This window comes from Myxine glutinosa, chromosome 7, assembly GCF_964187855.1.
Source record: "Myxine glutinosa chromosome 7, kmMyxGlut1.1, whole genome shotgun sequence".
Taxonomy (NCBI): Eukaryota; Metazoa; Chordata; class Myxini; order Myxiniformes; family Myxinidae; genus Myxine; species Myxine glutinosa.
Window position 1 is genome coordinate 132,763,100 of NC_136267.1, and position 20,108 is coordinate 132,783,207.

A 20,108-nucleotide genomic window follows, 5' to 3' on the forward strand; every position below is an offset into this window, starting at 1 on the left:
ACATATTGCATTCAACAATTTGTCATGTTACACTACTTATACCTTAATATTGTAAAAATAATACAACAGACGAGACGGCTATATTCTTTAAAAAAGCCATTAGCCCTGTTTCAAATATTCTTATCCATCCTAAACTTCTCCACTAATATTTCCATTTAAACCACCTTAAACCATGGATGTGCAAGTTCTAGGTAAAAGGAAATAATTTCGTACATTGGTCTTCTTTTGAATCATCTCTCCATACGTAATCTGCCCTCCGTTCATATCTGTCACCAAGGCGTTCACGAAATTGACGGTCATCATTTCTGGAGTCATTGACTTCCCTCCGAAAGCTTGACATAAACGATCTCCGGCCACCATCCACATCTGCAGGACAAAAAAAAAAGAAGGTGAAATCCAATATATCAGCATCAAAAAAACCGACGACCAACAACCAATGCAAAACAACACCATACACCACAAAATGATTTGCATTTTGCATTGCACAAGAAAAGGCAGAATGCATTTGTTATACATGCATAATACACAAATGGCTTTGAATAATTAAAACGTACACAGGAAGGTTTATAAAATAAAGTTGGATATGGCCAACCATCTTCCTTTCCTTTTTTTTTGTATTCTTAGTCGAGGCTCGTATAAGAGCTAACACAATAAAGGGATAATAAAGGGAGTATAAAGGGAGTGGGAGACAAGAGGGGGAGAGAGAGGGAAGCACCACAACAACAGTAGGGAACAGGGACATCAGCAGATCTGTGGAAGGGAGAGGGCTGGTGCAGGGTACACATGATAAACAAGATGGACACGACAAGGACTTTCAGGAAAGAAAACGGAATTTGAAGGAGGTGGGTTTGGGGTGGATTAACGGGGGTAGAAAGGATCAAGGTTTTGGATGGGGGAAGATAAGAGATGGTGGTGAACAGCTGTTTTAAAGAGCTGGAGGGAGGAGAGGGATTGAAGAGAGTGAGGGAATTTGTTACAGAGGCAGGGAAAAAGAGAAATGAAAGAGTGAAGATAAGCAGAGAGTCCTGATTTTGGCAGTTTCACCAGAAGAGGGTTGATGGCAGATCTTGTGTGTCCTGCAGGAATATTTGGGGGACAGAGCACAGAGCGCACAGACAGAGCTGGCGGAGCTAGGCCGGAGAGGAGTCGGTAGAAGATAATACTAGTAGACCGCCAACCTGTCTGCCGTGAGCGAGTGAAAGGCCCTCAGAATCAGCTTCATTGCGGGAGACACAAACGATTCTAAAAGCCTTGGTTTCTCCAGCAGGAAGCCGAACTAGGTATGAGGCAGGAGCACCAGCCTTGAGGGGAGAGCAGTACTCCATCAAGCTGCGGATGAAAGCCTTGTATGTGGTGAGGCGCTTAGAAGTGCCAAAGAAGGACTTCACATGACGGAGGATGCCCAGTCGGCGACTGGCTTTGGACGCCAGCTTGGAAATGTGGTTTTTCCAGGAAAAATAATGGCAGATAGTGAGACCAAGGAAACATGCTGAATGGAGAAGGTGGATCAGACTTGGCAATGGTTGCTGGAGTGAGATGTGCATGGAAGAAGTTTTGGGAACTGAGTGCCGTGCTGATGAGGAGGGGAGTGTCGTTGAAGCTGAAGGGAAAGGTGTATGCTGCATGTGTGAGAAGTGTTATGATTTATGGGAGCAAGACATGGGTAATGAACGTAGAGCAGCAACGAAGGCTGGAAAGGGTGGAAATGCGAATGGTTCGGTGGATGTGCGGAGTATCGTTGAGAGAGAGGAAGACAAATGATGAATTGCGAAAGATGATGGGAATAGAGCCTGTGACTGATGCTGTGAAGAGGAACAGGTTGAGATGGTTTGGTCATGTGTTGAGGAAGGATGAAAGTGACTGGTTGAGAAGAGTGATGGAAATGAATGTAGAAGGAATTAGAGGATGGGGAAGACTGAGAAAGACTTGGCTAAAGGTGGTGGAAGAAGAAATGCGGGCAACGAGGTTAACAAGGGGAGATGAAGAAATAGGGTACAATGGAGAAGATTGTCACGGGGCCCGCAAGGCTAACCCCCGCTCTAGCAGGGAAAATGGCCTTAAAATGCCTGTTGTTGTTGTAGTGAGACCCAAAAGCTTGAGTGACAGAACCTCTGAGAAGATTGTTGAGAAAGTAGATGGGAGGGTTGTCCAGACAGTCTTTTCAGAGAGACAAGGTGAGAGTGTGAGATTTGCCAGGATTGAAAGACATGTTCCACATATTTGACCAGCTTGTAATAATTACAAGCTTGTAATTATTTTACCCTAATAATTACAAGCTGGTCTTTCTGCAAAATAATAAAATTATTTTAGCTAAATCTGCAGAGAGTGAAGAGGCTGCTGCCTGTCGATCTGAGGAATGAGAGATGGAGCAGCAGAGAGTGGAGTCATCAGCAAAGAGATAGAGAGGATTTTCCAGAGAGTCAGAGAGATCATTGATGAAGACCAGAAAAAGCACAGGGCCCAGAACGCTGCCTTGAGGAACTCCAGCCTGGACAGGAAGAGAAGATGAGAGAATTCCATTTAGAGCCACATGCTGACTACGACAGGAGAAAACATGCGCGAGCCATGCATGGAGATTTCCATGGACAGCACAACCGGAGAGTTTGGTGAGCAGCGCTCGTTGTGCCAGACTGTATTGAAGGCACGAGATATGTCAAGGGAGATGGCTCTGATTTCCTGTTTGGCATTGAAGACCTCCATCCATTGTTGAGACAGCAGAAGCAGCATGTCCAGAGTGGAATGACCTGGTCTGAATCCAAATTGATGATCAGAGATAAAGCAATTGGAGAAGAGGAAAGATTTTATATCGGAAGCAATGATGGATTCCATGACTTTGCTGATAATTGGGAGCAGGCTGATTGGTCTGTTGTTGCAAGGATCTGTTTTTGCACCTTTTTGTGTAAAGCGGTAATTTTGGCCGATTTCCCAGCTGATGGGAGATGACCTTGAGCAAAAGAGAGAGGGAGTGAAAGAGCGGCAGAGCAGGAGTTTAGGACCCGTGGGCTGATGCCGTCTGGTCCAGTTGCAGAATCAGTCGAGGTTTGACAGAAACCTCTCCACCTTGTTGAGAGAGAAGGAGAAGGAAGGAGAGATGGGTTTGGGACATAAGATTTTGAAGCAAACACAGTTGAGGCATTTGGCTTTTTCACGGTCAGGGTCAGCTGTGTAGCATTTGAGGTCAGGGAGAGGATAGGCAGGGAACAAACATCACAAACAGACTTAACCAGACATCACCAGGATTTGGAGGAGGGAGACAAGTTTGAGAGTTAAAATTTGGGCAATTAAAAAGAGAGCTTTAAATTGATAAGACTTTACAGGGCAAAAGGATCAACATCAAGCACAAAAAAATAATATATATATATATATATATATATATATATATATATATATATATATATATATATATATATATATATATATATGTGTGTGTATGCATGAGACAAACAATAAACAACACACCACGACCTGTGTATCCTCCACTGTCTCTACCCCTTGCATTCATAAAACGATCTCCATCTCTCGACCTGTCGAAGGCCGTTCTCGTGCCAAAGGCCCCATCACGCTCTCCTCCACGCTCTCGATCAAAAGAAAAGCGATCTCGACCAGTCCCTGTGCAAATGCAAAACATACAGCATAACTACTCTTTGGGATAACCTTTATGGGAATGGCAATCTTGACGTTGAAACACGTGACAAAAAAGTTGGCATGACAACAATCAAGCATCCAAATCGTTGCAAAATATTAAATATCACCACCCACTCACTCCCCCAATTACTTTACGTTCAATCAAAGCCAATTTAGCCACATTAAAGTCAAAATGGTCAAAACTGTGTCAGTTCTCTACCCATTATCATGCCAGAGATAACATGATGAAATCCAATATACGGAAACAAAACAAAACAATCCTTTTTCTTTGCAAAGAAAGAAATTGATAATGAAGAAACTTGGGTACAGCTTAAATGTGAAGCACTGATGTGAAGGCTGAAACCAAAGAAATTCCAAAATACTTAACACATTCCTTAAAGTTAGGATAAAGAAAAATTTGTTTTCCAAATGACCGTTATTACTCCTTCAAGTACAAGTACCCAGGTCCCGAAGCACCCATCTCCAACCCAGCGAGGAACCACAACTTATGGACAAAACGGTCTCCAAAAGCATGTCCATCAGCGTGATACCAGGCGCCACGTGCATGGCTCTCGGCCTCATGGAAGCTGCCGTTTTCAGCTCGGTCTTTGCTCCCATGGAAGCTCTTGAATTGGGCGAGGTCTTCGACTCCACCGAAGCTCGGTCCCATTTCTCCTCGGTGGAGGAAGTCAGCAAAAGGGAGTAACCAAAGCTCAGGCCCTCCTCCTTGGCCGGAGTGAGTAGACAGAGCACACCAAGCTACAGGCCGAGGCTGCATTGCAAATGCCTGTCGACATGTGCAACACCAGGCACCATGTGAGCAGTCCTGTGACACTGAAGCTTCCACCATCGTCGCTGTCTTCACTCCCAAAGTTGTTGCATTCAGCATAGTCTTCTGTCCCATCAGTCTTCAACAAGGGGGAGGTGGCAAAGCATGCCACCTCCCCCGAGCCGGTGTGTGTGTGCGTAAGTTATTTTTGCCTGCTATCCCACAGGTGGGTGGGCCTCAGAAGAAGTAACAGACATCTACCGGGTCTCAAAGTATCCACCTCTGTTAGTGTGTGTGTGTGTGCACGTGTATGGTGTATGTGTGTGTGCACAAAATATGTGCAATATGTTACAGCCAAGAGATGCGTACACTACATACCACTGTACATGTCATGCATGTGTGTATGTGTGTATGTGTGTATCTTATTATAATAGAGTAAACGTATATGGTGATGTTTGTATGTTTGTTTATTTGTGACCAAAACGTCTTCTTCTTCAAATAAAATTGACACGCAAAACCCAGTCCGTGAACTCTTAATTACGTACTGTTGGAATATACATTTTGACCCTTTAGAGTTTAGACTGCCGAGACCCCTCAGACCTTTGACGACCGTTTAAGTCCCCCAAGACCCTTAAAACCACCAAGACCCCTGAAGACCCAAAATACCCTTAAGACTACAAAGACCCAAAATACCATGAAGACCTAAAACACCCTTAATATCCAAAATACCCTTAAAGACTGCAAAGACCCAAAATACCATGAAGACCTAAAACACCCTGAAAGACCCTTAATACCCAAAGCACCCAACAGACACAAAATACCCTTAAAGGCCCAGAGGATTCAAAAGACCATGAAGACCCTAAATACCCTTAAAGGCCCAGACGATTCAAAAGATCATGAAGACCCCAAATACCCTTAAAGGCCCAAAGGATTCAAATGGCCCCGAAGACCCAAAACGGCCCCGAAGACCCAAAACACCCCGAACACCCCAAAGACCCTAAAAGACCCTTAAATACCCCAAAGAACCAAAATACCCCTAAGACCCATAAAGACCCAGAAGAACCAAAAGACTCATAAAGACCCAAAAGACCCTGAAGACCCGAAAACCCTGAAGACCCAAAAGATCCCGAAGAAACAAAAGACCCTGAAGATCCCAAAGACCCAAAACACCCCAAAGACCCAAAATAACCATAACGTCCCTGAGGATCCAAAAGACCCTGAAGATCCCAAAGACCCAAAACACCCCAAAGACCCAAAACACCCCAAAGACCCAAAATAACCATAAAGTCCCTGAGGATCCAAAAGACCCTGAAGATCCAAATGGCCCCGAAGACCCAAAAAGATCCTGAAGACCCCAAAGACTCCAAAGATCCAAAAGACCCTTAAAGACTCGGAAGAACCAAAATACCCCAAGACCCTTAAAGACCCAGAGGAACCAAAAGACCCTGAACACCAAAATACCCCAAAGGCCCAAAAGACCCTGAAGACCCCAAATACCATGAAGACCCAAAAGTCACTGAAGACCCAATTTTGGCCTCTCTTCCCCACTATCCCCCCCCCCCCCCCATCACCACCCCCCACGATCCCCAATCCACCATAACCACCACTATCCCCAACCCACCATTCCCGCCATCCCTCACTCCCTGAGAAAGCAGACATGGTCAAAGATGCCTATCCCTCTGAAATGACGTGTGGTGAGGCATGCGGAGCGCGCCGAGTCACGCTCGTACAATACAATATGGATATGTGGATACACAACAACAAAAGGCATTTTAAGGCCATTTTCCCTGCAAGAGCGGGGGTTAGCCTTGCGGTCCCCATGACAATCTTCTCCATTTTGCCCTATTTTCTGCATCTCCCCTTGTTAACCCCCTTGCCCGCATTTCTTCTTCGACCATCTTTAGCCAAGTCTTTCTCGATCTTCCCCGTCCTCTACTTCCTTATACATTCATTTCCATTACTCTTCTCAACCAGTCACTTTCATCCTTCCTCAACACATGACCAAACCATCTCAACCTGTTTCTCTTCACAGCATCAATCACAGGCTCTATTCCCATCATCTTTTGCAATTCATCATTTGTCTTCCTCTCTCTCAACGATACTCCACACATCCACCGAACCATTCGCATTTCCACCCTTTCCAGCCTTCGTTGCTGCTCTACGTTCATTACCCATGTCTCGCTCGCATAAATCATAACACTTCTCACACATGCAGCATACACCTTTCCCTTCAGCTTCAACGACACTCCCCTCCTCGTCAGCATGCCACTCAGTTCCCGAAACTTCTTCCATGCACATCTCACTCGAGCAACCGTTGCCGAGTCTGATCGTTCTGATCGTTGCCAAGTCCAGATATGAATATGTGGATATAACGCATAAAATAATGTGTGAATACAATACACAACATATGATGTCACGTTAAAAAAAAACATGCCAAAAGCAAAACCAAAGTCATGCATGAGTATGTGTAAATCACGACACACGCATGTGGCTGTGTGCGCGTGCATGCATGCGTCACTGCCACTAGTCCTCATCTTTCTCAGAACCCTCCCCCCCTTCCACTCAGGTCCGCCAAATTACAGTCCCCCACCCAATCGGGTCTGCCAAATCTCAGCCCTCCCCCCCTCCCCTCCCACTCGGGTCCGCCAAATCTCAGGGAGCCTTACAAGTCAAGGCAAATCACTTTATTGTCATGTGTTAAAAACCAGGGTTAAAAAATAATGAAATTCTTATTCACAAATAATTATCCCACTTTATACATATCTCAACGATACTCCACACAACGGATACTCCACACTCCATCTCAACGATACTGCACTCCACTCAACGTTATGCAACAATATTTACAGCAACCAACAACATTTTTTTAAATTACCAAAAAAATTCAATTTTACAATTTACACATGACAATGACATGCAACACAAAACAACAGCAACACAGCATAGTCCCATTCAGTGGCTGTTTAAAATACAGACAACCTTGGGGTAAAAAAATTGTTCTTCAACCTGGTGGTTTGAGTCCGAAACATACAGTACTACGGCAGGAGTACCTACTACCGTAGTAACTACTACCGGAGTAACTACCGAAAACTACCGTCGGAGTACTACGGCAAGAGTACTACGGCAGGAGTGAGATCAGATCTTGTGCGGGGTGGGTGGAGTCTTTTATAATACAAACGGCCTTTCTATGGCAGCAGTTGGTATAGATGTCCTCAATGGACGGAAGATCTGTGTCTATAATAATTTTTTGTGCAGTCCTAACAATCTTTTGTATGGCCATACCAGACTGAGTTGCAGCCTGTCAGTACACTTTCATTGGTGCAGTGATACAAGTTCACAAGTGTATGAGCATTCATTCCAAATTTGAGAAAATAGAGGCGATGTTGCGCTTTTGGTATAATGAATCCGATGTTGTGAGACCATGTCATATCATCAGAGATTTGAACAGCCAGACATGCAAAGCTGTTCCCAACTTCCACAGCTGCCCAATCAACGGTGATAGGGAGGTGGCCTGTGCTGTTCCTCCAGAAGTCAATAAGTTATGCTGACATTTAGGGACAAATTGTTGTTTTGGCACCACACTGCCAGATCCTGCACCTCCTTCCTGTAAGGAATTTCATCATTGTCAGTTATCAAACCAATCAGAGTGGTATCATCAGCGAATTTGATTGCACAGTTCGTATTTTATTTTGCTATAAAGTCATACGGGTACAGAGAATAGAGTCATGGGCTGAGTGTACATAGCCTTGTGGGGCACCAATGTTAAGAATAAGTGTGGATGAAATAGGCAAACAGCATGACCCAAACCTTCACAACCTGTGGCCTACCTGTTAAAAAAAAAATAATCAAGGATCCAGTTACATAAAGAGTTGCAAAGACTCAAGGCCTGTAGTTTCATGACAAGTTTAGAAAGAACAATGTTGGTGACTGCAGAGCTATAATCAACAAGTAGCATTCTGACATGTGTCCCGTTTGTCGAGGTGTTCGAGGACAGCGTGCAATGTCAGATATATAGCATCATCCACAAATCTATGATAATCACATCCTTCATCATGTACCTCCCTCCCCCCCCAAAATATTCTATTGATGAGGGATTAAGTCGGATTAGCTCCGCAGTAAACTCCGAGAATCCTTGCTTTTAAAAATCCCTAATCCTATATGGATATCCCGCTCACTTAAAAAAGAAATCTCAGAACTGCCTTGAAAAGTCGGCAATGCTTCTGGTTCAAATAGCCGAAAATGTTGGGCAACTCAGACATGCCGATCCCCATATCTTTCATACTTTGAAATAGACATATTTGTCCGTCATCGTGGGAATTTTGAAAAAAAGATTTTTTTAAATTTTTTTTTTGTATACAGAATCGAGGCTCGTGTCAGAGCTAACACATTGAACATGAAAACATATAGTGCAGGAACCAGATATCCATTTTGTGAGTTCCGTTCACGCATCAGTGTATATACCTGAAACCTATATAGTTTGGTAGAGGGGTCCTATGGGCAGTAGATATGCCCGGTTTTAATTCTAGATAGGTGTGCATTACCGATATATAAGCATTTTGCTGATTCATTTGTGTACACCATTTCCACCACTTACTGAATTTGGTATAACGTATCTACATGGACAAATATACAGCATAGGGAGCTTTGTATGGTATCAAATTGACCGGAAAGACATACTGCACACATAGAGTACCACCATAAGGCCTTATCTTAGCTTTTCATTCTTCAAGCCACCAAAAACTTCAAAATTTTGTCAAAATTCCGTTTCAGTTTAGGTTCTAGTCCCCCATCATTTTGTTCATAACCCCAAAAGTATATGACCGATTTATATGTTTGATACACCAAAATCATCCCCATTTATTACCCTTCAAAATAAGATCACATAATCAAGAAATGTATACCATTAATAAACTCTCAGTGAAGCAAAACTAAGGCTACCCCCTTAATTTTGATGGAAACAAAAATGTCCAAAAATGTGTATTAATATTTATGTCGGTTGCTAACATTAAATTAGGAAGGATACTGGAGCTTGTCTGAATCATGAAAACAGGAAATAAACCAAAGAATTATTGCAATAATTAAACAAAACAGATTGTTGTTGCTGCAGGCCATAAAATGACATTTAATACTCTCAAACAATCCTTATTTAACAAGTATGATTCGAAGGTGAGATACTTCCGCCCCGCCATAAGGAACAACTATGTTATAATAAACTGTTATAATGTAATTATAAGGCTTACATGGCTTTACAGTAGTAAAATTATTAATCTTGTAACTGTAAAGTATATTATGGAGCAAATTTAACACTCCTATACTAAACTGATATAATGTAACTAAAAGACTTACATAGCCTTACAATAGAATATTAAATAAATGCAACTATGAGGCTTACCTAGCCTCACAATATTATATTAATCTTGATTATGTAACAAACAATTTTCTAATGAACTGATATCCAAAGGTTGAGGGTCATGTACTTGATTTGTGACAGTGATTGTAACTAAATATTACACAATATCATAGTAACTTGAATCCCACACATTTAAACTTTATATGTTTAGCTAAGAAGATAAATACATGAAACAAAAGTACTGCCATTATAGAGCTTACTTAGCTTTACACTCGTATATTTTAATCTCGATTATGAAATCAACATGTTATTTGCTTAGCTTTGATTATCTGGTATGACATCAGATTAAAACCAAATTTCACTCCCAATAGTCTTGTTATATCATTAACCAAAACAAGAAAATAAACACATTTATCTAATGTAGTCAAATAATGCGTGATATAAAAGCCACTTAATTGTACTCAGTCTTCATCGGAATTGTCCTCGTCTGACAAGTGATGACTATTGAGGCACTCTTGTCGGCATCCACAAGCAGCACTACATAACAGATTGAACTTCCGGCATGTACAATGAAGGGATGTACATTTTGTTTTGCACCCACATCTCAACAGTTCTGTGCACGCTGAAGGAACAGGTGGCAGGGTCATCAGTTTTGGTGATAATCCTGTTTCGTCTAATTCCCATCCACATTCCTCTGGTTGGGGTAGATCAGGTTTGGACACAACTGCACTGTACCACACCATGGCTTGGTAATTGCATCTTTGAATGTGCAGCAACAGAGAATCATGAGTGGGAGGTAACTTTTCTGGGTCATTAATTCGATGGAACAGTTCGACGCCAAGATCATTGATAGAAGTCGCAGTTGTAGTTGAACTGTACAAACAGTGTATGAATCAGTGTACTGATTGAAACCGGTCCATGATGGCACGTTTCGAGTATCGCCAACTTCCAATCGACTTAGAACCCATAATAGATCAATCTTGCGGTATTCAGATGACCGAGAAGGTGGACATATCAGGCTATTCTGCGTTAAAGGCTGAGTGAAGCACGGAGGAACGTGTTGGGCTGGAGCATCAGCAGATATTATACGATGGAATTCTGGAGGGACTGCTGAGGGTTGTGCTTCTCCCAATAGTTGTATGCCCTTTGTTTAATATATTTGGTGGGCCCCGCTGAAATATGGCCATTTGCGTATCATGAAGAGTGCCCTTTCCGTCTAAAGTTTTTTCTTGCATATCGAAGTTATCAGCCGCGAACTGCATGAATTTGCCAGGAACAACACTCTCAGGAATGAAAGTGTTGTCATCATTCTGAAACCTTGATAATTGCGTTTGAGCTATTGAGGAATCTATTCTATTGATCGTAGGATAACTAATACTGTCACCTGCATCATGCAGATATTCTATAAGTTGTTTGGACCGTGTCATGTGGTGGACAAACAGTCCTGTCCTAATATGTTTTGGCGTATTCTTTCCCCCCATCGAGACGTTATAGACAATGTTTTGGCCAATGTTCAGGATTCGTTGATGCAAGGCGGGCGCAATGTCCTCATCGTTTGAACCTTGGTCTGAAGTGTCTTTTAGATCAGTCTCATCTTGTAGAATCCATTTGATAAGTAAGTAAAGACTTGTTGGTACGCATTGTTCTGCCACCTCTTGATTCAAATTCTCATAACCGCGATGACCTGCAGCTTCTTTCAAATCTGATTTCAGCTTAGTTGCTACTGTATGCAAAGCGTGCAGGAAATAGGATTCGTGACTAATCTCATCACTTGTACAGCTTTCGTTACATGTAGATATCTGTTGTTTTGCAATCATCGCCCCAATAGCATCTTCAGTGGTAGTGGCTGCAGGAATCAGAAGCAGAGGTTGGTTGGCAAGTCGCTGTTTGCGGAATAGAATTCGGTTACCATAGTGCTTCTGTAGTTTGTGCTTCAAGACGTGTGTCCGGCGTGATGGATTGAGAATTCCAGATCGTGTCATAAGATAAATGTATTTATCGGTCACAATGTCCATGCTATAGATGTGGCCACTCTGAAAGCCATTGCCTAGTATCTGTATCAGATCTTCTAGAGTGGGGTCAGTTGTAATCCCAGTGATTTCACTGGGGTGAATAGAATGGCTGATTTTGTCTGCTTTGTGTTTGCAAGAGGAATGGTAATGTGCTTCGTATGCTATCACATCATTTTCCCCAATTTTGCATTTGAGGTTTTGATCATTCTTTGCCTGACTGTGGATGCTTGCAGCTACTTCATCTGACTGGACTTGGTGTACTTTTTCACGCTTACGACTCTGGCAATAAATACACTGCTTCCAGTCAACCTTACGTATTACTGTGCGTGTCAGTGGTTTTGTGCTTGAACTCGCATCACCCGCATCTACTGCAGCAGTGGCTTCCATGTAGCGTTTCTTGACAAGGTCAATGTTGGTTTGGTTTGTGAATGAAGCATAACAGTCTTTGTGCCATTTTGCCTGTTTATCACTGAGATTTGTTGTTGTTGCTTCTGATTGCAGTCGTTCTGTAATGTCAGTGGTTTCAATCTGAATTCTATCTTGAAGGGCTGAACATACTCACGCAACGCCCTGATGACTAGCGTTAGACAAACCGTCAGTACCTTGGCAGAATAGGCATTTTACCCAATTCGTCTGCAACTTGCGCCTTTTAACAGGCATCACCGCTGTAGGCTCAATAATCTCCTCCTGTTCCGTGTTAGACGCCATGGTTACTAGGGAGTAGGATTCATCAGCAGCAGAGCAGCAGGACACTGATTTCAACGTACTGTAATACAAACGAAAAGTATAATAATAAACATATCTAGGTCATTGATTTACAATTAAACGAAAATTTATTCACCTTTTGCCACTGATGAAAAATGTAATTAGATTCTAAAGAATAAGTAAAATGAATACACAGGTTAGTATGTGATAGTCTGGAATGAACCGGGCACCAGATCTGAAAACATATGTATATACATGATATATGTATGCCATATGGACATTTTCGTTTTCATGAAAAATAAGGGGGTAGCCTTAGTTTTGCTTCACTGAGAGTTTATTAATGGTATACATTTCTTGATTATGTGATCTTATTTTGAAGGGTAATAAATGGGGATGATTTTGGTGTATCAAACATATAAATCGGTCATATACTTTTGGGGTTATGAACAAAATGATGGGGGACTAGAACCTAAACTGAAACGGAATTTTGACAAAATTTTGAAGTTTTTGGTGGCTTGAAGAATGAAAAGCTAAGATAAGGCCTTATGGTGGTACTCTATGTGTGCAGTATGTCTTTCCGGTCAATTTGATACCATACAAAGCTACCCATGCTGTATATTTGTCCATGTAGATACGTTATATCAAATTCAGTAAGTGGTGGAAATGGTGTACACAAATGAATCAGCAAAATGCTTATAAATCGGTAATGCACACCTATCTAGAATTAAAACCGGGCATATCTACTGCCCATAGGACCCCTCCACCAAACTATATAGGTTTCAGGTATATACACTGATGCGTGAACGGAATCACTAAATAAGGCACTTTTTCCAATGTGGTTCCTGCAACAATACACAGACACATAAAAACATGCAATGAAGGGAGGGGGGGGGGGGGACAAGAGGGGGAGAGAGGGAGAAAGGGAAGCACACAAGCACAACAACAGAAGAGAACATGGACGTCGGTAGATCTGTGGAAGGGATACACGCTGGGGAGGAGTACACGGTATAAAGCAAATGAACACTTCTAGGAATTTCAGGAAATAAGTTGGGAATTTAAAGAGGCGGGTTTGGGCTGTTTTAACGGGGGTAGAAAACATCAAGGTTTTGGATGGGGGAAGATAAGAGATGGTGGTGAACAGCTGTTTTAGAGACCTGGAAGGAGGAGAGGGATTGAAGAGAGTGTGGAAGTTTGTTCCAGAGGCAGGAGAAAAGAGGAATGAAGGAGTGAAGGTGAGCAGAGAGTCTTGATTTTGGCAGTTTATCCATAAGAGGGTTGCTGGCAGATCTTGTGCATCCTGCAGGAATATTTGGGGGACAGCGCACAGACAGAACAGGGGGAGCAATGCCGGAGAGGAGTCTGTAGAAGACAGAAAGACCACCTACCTACCTGCGGTGAGAGAGAGAGAGAGAGAAAGGCCCTCAGAATCAGCTTCATCACGGGAGATTCGAATGATTCTGAATGCTTTGGTTTCAACCGCGTGAAGCCGAGCTAGGTGTGAGACATGAGCACCAGCCCAGAGGGGAGAGCAATATTCCATTGAGCTGCCGATGAAAGCTTTGTATGTGGTGAGGAGCTCAGAAGTGCCCAGAAAGGACTTTGCACGCCGGAGGATGCCCAGTCGGCGACTACGTGGTTTTCCCAGGAAAGATCATGGCAGATAGCGAGACCCAAAAGCTTGACTGACAGAACTTCTTCAAGAGGATTGTTCAGAAAGTAGATGGGAGGGTTGTCCAGACGGTCTTTTTGGAGAGACAAAGTGAGAGTGTGAGATTTGTCAGGATTGAAAGACATGTTCCACTTGTTTGACCAGTTTGTGATATTGTCCAGGTCTGCAGAAAGTGAAGAGGCTGCTGCCTGCTGATCTGAGGGTTGGGATAGGGAGCGGCAGAGAGTGGAGTCATCAGCAAAGAGAGAGAGAGAGGATTTTCCAGAGAGTCAGAGAGATCATTGATGAAGACCAGAAAAAGCACAGGGCCCAGAACACTGCCTTGAGGAACTCCAACCTGAACAGGAAGGGGAGATGAGAGAATTCCATTCAGGGCCACATGTTGACTGTGACCAGAAAGGAAGTCTGCAAGCCATGCGTGGAGGTTTCCATGGATACCATACGAGGAGAGTTTGTTGAGCAGGGCGGGGTGCCAGACCATATCGAAGGCACGAGATATGTCAAGGGAGACAGCTTTGATTTCCTGTTTGGCAAAGATGGTTCAAAACTTTGGGTTTCCTAAGAGTATTACAGATCCCAGTGGTGTTGCATTAACTTGTGGAGTTATGAATTCAGACAACAGTGCAGAAGGAGGGACGACAGCATTGCACTTACGACAGATGACACTTGGTTATAAGAATCACAAATTTCTTTAATTTTCAGATTTCACTCCATATCGACACATTTAATCCACAGCATCCGATCCTCAAATCCGAAGCCAGATTTATATGATATACTTTAACTAGAATGGCATTTGATCGAGGGCATATCTCTGCCAGGCTGAACAGTTTATGTTTTGTATCCCACTGATAAGCAAGATCTGGATCCAGGCCTGAACCAAAATCGAATCGCTTGGTCGTGTCGCTGAACCAACTTATCCAACTAGTTTTGTCATACTCCATCCACAACTTTTTTAAATATCATGCTATATATCGATTTTGGCCCCATCACTCAAGGTGAATAATTACATTTTAAAAAAATTATCGTATCCAGATTCGGATCTTCACCAAAAATTGAATCGATTCGTCCTCGTCACACACACACCAAACATGTCCACCTAGTTTTGTCCAAATCCGTCACCAACTTTTTGAGATATCCTTTTCAAAAACAGACAAACAGACAGGGGTGAAAACATAACCTCCATCCACCTCCAGTGGTGGAGGTAATTAATTGACAAGCTCCTAGTGGTCGACCAAGACTTCACCTCGATGATGGTTCACCGTGCCCTCAGAGGAGTTGGATGGAGGTCATCTTCAGAATTGAATAGCTTCATGTCATCGCTATGTATAGGGTTATCATACGTCCTGTTTTCCCGGACATGTCCTGCTTTTCAGTACTTAAATCTCCATTTGGCCAGAGTTTTCTAAAATATCTAAAAATGTCTGGGCTTTTGCCATTATTTTGCTTTTGCATTTTCAACAGGATACATTTTATGATGATACTTTTTTTAACCTTGTTTAATCTGTTCAACCATTTTTGTACATTTTCTTACGGTAATAAAATGCGGTTGTGTAATGTTTGGACCAGGAAAGTTTGTTACAAGTCTGTGCTACTCCGGCATGACATAATGGACATGTTCAAACGTCAACACTAACGCGTCCATTTCCTGTCCAACCTCACAGTGAAAAAGTTGTGGCTTGCTTAGTCCACGATTCGGTGTCTTTTTTGAGTCCAAACAGTACACACTTGTTGGATTCTCTTTAAGAGCTATTGTACACCGCTCCTTTCCTATCCCATCTCCAGGCGCTGCATAACGTTATTGCCGGGCATCGAAGGGGGCTCGGCAATGACGCACGCTGAAAGGGAGTACTCAGTTTTCACTCTGGTCTCTTTCTTTATTGTTTTCTTGTTTGTGCGGATGATATCTCAACCATCCTTTTGAGCAAGGAAGCTGATATTCAGACATGACAGTGACCAAGCGATGTGGCTATAAAGGATATTTTTGATTGGTTCATCAATTAATCGATTAATTATGTATTGATTCGTTAATTATTCAATTGAATAATTTTTTTTCGATTAACGACCTTTTATTCATTATCAAAAAGTTACAGCTTCGGATGAAACACTGGTGGTTGAGGTATGCTATTAGAAAATTGATTAATAAATTATTTTACGATTATCATTTATTGATTTTAATTATGCAGTTAATCAACCAATTATTATTGTACACCTCTCCCTCCCAATACCATCTCTGTGCTGCAGGCGGTATTGTCGGGTGCCGAAGGAGTCCCGGCAATGCCACGCTGGAGGATGTTATTTATTTGGCATGGGGGCGGTGTACTTTGAATGTATCTGTACTTGTTTTACATTTTATTTTACTACCCCTAAATACAATTCCAAAACGACAGTGTAAATTCACTGCAGAACTAAAGAGAAAATTCCCTTGTTTTCATAGTGGTCGAAAAGAATGGGAGGCAGAGTGCTTGGTATGTATAGCTGGTACGTATGTCTCTGTGGCAAATTAAGGTGATATTGGTTTACAATATCATGTGGACTCGGACAAGCAAAATATATCCAGTAATAATTAATTCAGTATTTCGACTGGAAGAATGACGGTTTTCTGTCAAAATTAATCAAGGTCCAGAACACACCCAGACTGCTGATACAATTGCTCAATACATAAAGGAAACTCTTTTCAAGAATGTCCTCTTTTTTTCACAGTATCCCTCTCTGGAGTGTCGTCTTTTTTGAAAGTTAAAATATTGTAACCCTAGCATATTGTAAACTCTGGTTTAAAGCAAATTCCTTTGTAGAAATAAGGGTTTGGGGGTAACTGATGTTTTAAACTTTGATGTTGAAGAGTAACAAATAACAATTCATGCACATTGCATTTAGCGTTTCGGATGGTGAGAATGTGATGACATTATTGATCAACTTCTGTAATACTTTACATGTCCATAACAATAAGATGTTATCTGGTGTTTTGTTCTTGAACTACAATTCCTTTGAACTGCTAAACCTGTGTATATCAGCATGTCCTGACAAACTGCTTTGATGTACGATAAGTTGTAGGTTTTTGGTGGATTGAATGAATGAATAAATTGAATAAAAAACCACCGTTTAGAGGCCATTTTTCCCCGCAAAGCGGGGGTTGGCCTTTTCGGGGACCGTGGTAGTTGTTGTTTTTTGGTCCCCTTTTTGAAGCAATGTTTTACGGCCGGATGCCCTTCCTGACGCCAACCCTTTTTGCCGCCTTCAACGACAAACAGGGAATTACCAGTGAACTGGTACTCAATTAGCCGACCTCGGAAGGATGACAGGCTGAGTCAACCCCCCTGGCATTAATTCGGCGATCGACCGAGATTCGAACCCAGGATCCTAGGATCCTAAGCCGGCACCCTAGCCGCTAGCCCAACACCAGGGATCAAATGAATAAATTGAATGAATGAATTGAATGAATAAATTGAATGAACAAAGGAATTGTTCACAATGAGTACTCATCACTCATCAGCATTTATTACCCCCGCTTAAACATACATACATACATACATACATACACATACATACATACATACATACATACATACATACATAGCCTTCAGAATGTATTCACCCACCTTGACTTTTTTCAAGTTTTGTTTTGTTACAGCCTGAATTTAAAATCGATTTAAATGATTTTTTTTGTCCCTGATCTTCACATAATACCCAATATTGTCAAAGTGGAATTTGTTTACCTTAGGGCCCAATCACACACACCACATGAGATAAACAATACCATGGGGGTGACTAGGCGGAAGAGTTGCAGGCAAAACCGAGATAGTCTGCAGGGCGTTCCCAGAAGCTCAAGACAAAGCAAACGTCCCATGCTGCTGGCTGAGGAGAGAGGACATCGCTCCGGCTTGACTTCCATACAGCAGCTCGGGTGTCAGACACAGCCTTCAGCCTAAGGCTCCCAGGTTTCTTCTCCCACTTTCTTTCTCGTTCCCACCTTTACGGACTCGGGCACGTATGTCATGGACGACGCTCCACGCCCCTCCCCTCACTCACTCACCATTGGCTGTCGTTCGTCCTAGTGGGTGGGACAACTCCTCCCCGACCTCTCATCCTGAAGCTCTGAGATAATGTGGCCCGGTGGAGATGGTCAAGAAGCTTTCCCCACCAAAACTGGTGCCTGGTGGCCTGTCAGTATGCTAAAAGAAACAAAAGACTGATTCCAAAGGGCAGAACTTTACAAGCAGGGTCAAAAGGGTTGACAATTCTAGACACAGACATTGGGATAGGTGGACGATGCCTAACTATTACATAAGCGACACATTTACAATAGTGTGGCGGACACAAAAGCCCACTGGCGCGGTGACATCATTCCGCGCACCAAGTGGGCGGTGGCCACGCCCGAGGGGTAGGCGTGGCCTCATGATATACACCGGGCGCGCAGCCCGGAGCACGCCAGTGTTACAGTGAGCTCCTGAAATAAAGACGCTTATAAGTTACCGCTTGTCCGCTTCCTCCTTGCTCGCAAGCAGCGCGTGTAACGCCGCGCTTTAATAGCACAATTATTTACTTTATGCTTGTGCTGAGACATATACATATTCAGGATATAACGGTGCTATAATAAACACTATTAACCCTGTATGAGCCATTTCACGATTGGCCACGACAAGTCTCAAGTGCCAATTATAAACATTATGTTTGTGAATGCACTGAACTAGCTGATAAAAACAAATATCATACACTTGTAACAACAACAACAACAACGTGCATTTTAAGGCCATTTTCCCTGCGAGAGCGGGGGTTAGCCTTGCGGTCCCCATGACAATCTTCTCCATTTTGCCCTATTTTCTGCATCTCCCCTTGTTAACCCCCTTGTCCGCATTTCTTCTTCCACCATCTTTAGCCAAGTCTTTCTCGGTCTTCCCCGTCCTCTACTTCCTTCTTCATTCATTTCCATCACTCTTCTCAACCAGTCACTTTCATCCTTCCTCAACACATGACCAAACCATCTCAACCTGTTCCTCTTCACAGCATCAATCACAGGCTCTCTTCCCATCATCTTTCGCAATTCATCATTTGTCTTCCTCTCTCTCAACGAAACTCCGCACATCCACCGAACCATTCGCATTTCCACCCTTTCCAGCCTTCGTTGCTGCTCTACATTCATGACCCATGTGTCGCTCCCATAAATCATAACACTTCTCACACGTGCAGCATACACCTTTCCCTTCAGCTTCAACGACACTCCCCTCCTCATCAGCACGCCACTCAGTTCCCGAAACTTCTTCCATGCACATCTCACTCGAGCAACCGTTGCCGAGTCTGATCCACCTTCTCCATTCAGCATGTCTCCGAGGTAGCAAAATGTTTTCACAGCTTCCAGCTTCACGCTGTCTCCAAGATCCAACTCCACATTTCCTCCATCTGCAGCTCCCTCTGTGCACACCTTACATTTGAATGTAGCTGCCACACTGGATAATGACCCTCTCAGAGCACTACATTTTTGATGAACCCACTCAGCGCACATTGTACATTGAATGGAGTTCACTCCGACACCCTTCCTGCACACAGCACATGGCCACTTCCCAGTTCTTTCCACCTCACCACATGCTTTACCACTTGCCATCACCTTCGTCTTTCCTATATTCACCTTCAGACCTTTTGTCTCCATACATTCCTTCCACTTGTTCATCTTTTCCTTCAGTCCATCCATACTTTCCGCAATCAACACCAGATCATCTGCATACAACAACTCCCACGGTAAACCCTCCTTTACGTTCTGAGCCAGCACGTCCATCACAGCTACAAATAGTAGTGGATTAGTACCGACCCCTGATGCACTCCCACCTTCACCTCAAACTCACCACTGTTCCCGTCCTTCGTCCTTACAGCTGTGCGCGCTCTTTTGTACATTGCCATCACAACTCTGATCAACCATTCCTCCACTTCTAACTTCCTCAATGCCCATGTCAATACTTCGCGTGGAACCATATCGAATGCTTTCTCCAG

General features: G+C 43.0%; 1 protein-coding gene across 9 annotated transcripts in view; it reads right to left on the minus strand.

Moving 5' to 3' along the window:
* Positions 1–20,108, minus strand: part of EIF4B (eukaryotic translation initiation factor 4B) — a 193,464-nt gene that overhangs the window by 139,474 nt on the left and 33,882 nt on the right. For 6 of the 9 annotated variants that reach the window (XM_068123239.2, XM_068123243.2, XM_078782303.1 and 3 more), the window contains 2 exons: positions 3,460–3,609; positions 214–366 (listed from right to left, as the gene is read on the minus strand). In XM_068123239.2, the coding sequence (XP_067979340.2) occupies positions 214–366; positions 3,460–3,609 (303 nt within the window). The remainder of the gene's footprint in view (positions 1–213; positions 367–3,459; positions 3,610–20,108) is intronic. The other 3 variants (XM_078782302.1, XM_068123240.2, XM_078782300.1) reach the window with 1 other exon arrangement.